Raw genomic sequence first — 3,638 nt, 5'->3', positions numbered from 1 at the left:
AAGCAGGAGTGACCATGAAGAAAATAAAGTCTGGGCAATGCAGGTTCCAGACCAATTTCCTGACTAAGTCCTAGCATCATATGCAATGATGACAGTCCCATGAACAGGCCTGCAAGAGTTAGCAAAGCTAGGAATATGAATATGCAAATAATATGAAGCTCTATGCGTCCTAAACGTGACACCTCAGCTCCCATTCTTGGGGATGCCCTGTTCATTCTACGTATTCTGAGCTATCCCTCTTTTCCTACAGGACACCCCTCATTCTGTCCAAAACCTTAAAATTCACACTCAGCTTCCTCTTACAATGGACATCAATCTCAAGTAATTCAGGTCATTTTACTAATTTTCTGGTCCATTGTTTACCCCCTTCTCCAACACACACATGCACACACACATACACACACAAACACATGAAAAGATTATAAAGGTATACCTCAGAGATATTGCAGCTTTGCTTCCCTAACACTGCAATAAAGCAAATATCACAACAAAGCAAGTCACACAAATTTTGGTTTCCCAATGCATATGAAAGTTATGTTTATACTCTACTGTACTATATTAAGTGTGCAATAGCATCTTCTCTCAAGAAAACAACATACATACTTTAACTAAAATGTGACAGAGCCATGAAGAGAGCACATGCTTTGCAAAAATGGTGCCTGGAGAGTGGCTCTAGAAGGATGTATAAGAACCTTCTTTCCACAGTTAATTTGAGAGTCAAATAGACCTGAGAAATACCCAATCTCCATCCCCAATGATACCCTACATTCACCTACCAATACCTTTGATCTCCTCTTGCTCTATTCTGCCTTATGTACTTCTACCAGGAATAAAATTCTTTTGTCCTTCTGGCGCATCATATAACAAAGGAAACTAATCAGAGTAACCTTTGGGTCTGTGTACATTCTCCCATTGGTCCCAAAACAGATATTGCTGTAATAAGCATCCCCCTTCCAATTGGAGACTTGGCCCTGATAGGAAATTTAAGATTAACTCAGTCAGGAATGACTCTGGGCTGCAACTTAAAAAGTTCCCAGGGAACACAAATTCCTGGTGTGCTGAAAGATCAGGCAAAGGAACTTGTTACTCAAATAGGACTAAGATATCATATAACAGTGAATACGACGATGTTTATGATTCTCATTTTAGAATTTATACCAAATTAGTGCTACATACCTGCATCCCATATTCAACTCTATCAGATTTAATAACTCCCCTTTTCCAGAATTATTCAGGCACTGAGATGTACATTGACAATAATAAATTTTGTTTAATTAAAGTTTTTCTTTTATTTTTAATCATTGCATTCTTTCTAAAAAAAATCACTCATTTCCAGAATTAGTTTCCAATTACCCAAATCCACAAACAATTTTGGTGTTCTTTAAAGCTCCATTTGTTTTCTGAAATCACCAAATTATTCCTACAAGACCTAATAATTGATGGGCTCTAGTAACAAAAGGAGCTCATGTCATAATGCTTTAATCTATATAACATGAAAGAGGTGCTGAAAGTTTTGGGTAGGGCTCAAGGATCCTTGGCAAACTTATCTTTACCATATGGGTGTTATGAAAGTTATGGTACGCTTAATAAACTAATTCTACTCTGCTGTTAAACAGCTAGGATGAGTATAGATAAAATAGATATTATCAATTAATGGTTTAATAATTTCCTGTTTAAAATGCATGTCATTTATGTTACCCATGTATGAAAGATATGAAATTTAAAAAATACTGTGAGATTCAGAAAATCCAGAAATTTCATACAGTTTAAATGAGATGCAAAATAGAGAAGTAAAATAAAGGAAAGTGTAATTAAAATAGTTTTAAGAGAAGACTAAATAATGTGCCTCTGATTCCACTTAGTTCATTAAGTTCATTAAGTTTTCTCTTGGTTAAATTTTATGTTCTTCAAAGTTAGATTGCTTTAACTAATCACATTTCCTTTGAGAACTTCGGATCCTTTGGGAGTAGTAGTAACAGAAACAATTGTAGTACCTAAGAGAAAAATTACTCATCTATTCTGTATTTTCCTGAATGTACTGCCAGTCATGGCAATGGTATACACCTGCAATCCCACATGATCTTTCTTTGGGAATAGACAAGACTCTCAAAAGTTCATGCCCAAATCCAAATCCCATATATCCATTAACATTCCACTTCCTATATAAAGCTCCTTAGTCTTATGACATCCCTTGTCACTACCTCTAGAAATTCATGTCTGGTTAAGGAATTTTTTGTGTGCTAAAGAACAAAGAATCAGGTTTCTATTTTTCTGAGCTTATGAAACGTAAGGAAATTGTATTGTATTTTATTTCTTCTCAAAAGCAGATAAACATACCAGGAATTTGGGGATTGTAAACCTATCTCATTTACATCTCTTGAAATATTTTCAATCATCTTTTAATGTCTACCACTTCAATCTCCAACGTTAGTGGTTCCATTTTTGTTCTCACTGGTTTTCCTGGCCTGGAAGTTGACTATCTCTGGATCTCCATCCCCTTCTTCTCCATCTATGCCATGGTATTTCTAGGAAACTGCCTGATCCTCCATGTGATTCGAACTGAGCCGAGCCTACACCAGCCCATGTTCTATTTCCTGGCCATGCTGGCGCTCACCGACCTGTGCATGGGGTTGTCGACCGTGCACACAGTGCTGGGGATCCTGTGGGGGCTCATTCAAGAGATCAGCCTGGATTCCTGCATTGCCCAGTCCTACTTTATCCATGGTCTGTCCTTAATGGAGTCCTCTGTCCTTCTTGCCATGGCTTTTGACCGTTACATTGCCATCTGTAATCCAATGCGCTATTCTTCCATCCTAACTAATGACAAAATCATGAAAATTTGGATGGCCATTCTAGGTAGGAGTTCTTTACTTATACCTCCAGTTATCATCCGCCTAAAGTTCTTAAATTATTGCCGTCCCCACATCCTGTCTCACTCTTTCTGCCTGCACCAAGACTTAATTCGAATGGCCTGTTCCGACATCCGCTTCAACAGCATCTATGCTCTGGCCTTGGTTATTAGCAACTTGTTACTGGACGCAGTACTCATTCTTATCTCCTACATCATGATATTGCATACGGTTTTAGCCATTGCATCCCAGGAGGAGAGGATCAAGTCCTTGCAGACCTGCGTATCTCACATCTGTGCTGTTTTGGTTTTCTATATCCCAATCATTGGTCTGACAATGGTGCATCGTTTTGGGAAACACCTCTCACCTTTAGTTCATGTCCTCATGGGCAACATCTATATCCTTTTTCCACCCTTAATGAATCCCATTATTTATAGCATCAAGACTCAGCAGTTACGAAGGAGAATCCAGAGATTGTGCTTCTTGAATGTAGCCTCAGTACCCTGAGACCAAATGTGACTCAATTTAAAGTCACCAAATTCAGTTCACAAGGGTAAGAAATAAATAATTTATTAAAAATATGTTCGATAGTTTCTGTTTGTATAATATTGGACATGTAATACCTGCTTCCCTTTCCATTTTGCAACAACCTTCATAAAGGAATTAAATTGATGTAAATAATATATTGCTCAATTTTTATAAATTATAAAATGTAAATACAATGTACTGAGTATCATAGTAATGTTTGAAATTGATTAACTAGTAAATTCTATACGTCTTACTCTAGCC

General features: G+C 37.2%; 1 protein-coding gene across 1 annotated transcript; it reads left to right on the top strand.

Moving 5' to 3' along the window:
- Positions 1-2,402: 2,402 nt before the first annotated feature.
- On the top strand, positions 2,403-3,356 carry LOC101434159 (olfactory receptor 51V1-like). The gene has a single exon (XM_004475348.2). The coding sequence runs from the start codon at positions 2,403-2,405 to the stop codon at positions 3,354-3,356; it is 954 nt and encodes a 317-aa protein (XP_004475405.2).
- The last annotated feature ends 282 nt before the right edge of the window (positions 3,357-3,638 follow it).

The sequence above is a fragment of the Dasypus novemcinctus genome, chromosome 10 (genome assembly GCF_030445035.2).
Source record: "Dasypus novemcinctus isolate mDasNov1 chromosome 10, mDasNov1.1.hap2, whole genome shotgun sequence".
Classification (NCBI taxonomy): domain Eukaryota; kingdom Metazoa; phylum Chordata; class Mammalia; order Cingulata; family Dasypodidae; genus Dasypus; species Dasypus novemcinctus.
The sequence above is the reverse complement of the archived record's forward strand: the minus strand, read 5'-3'. Positions and strand labels throughout refer to the sequence as shown.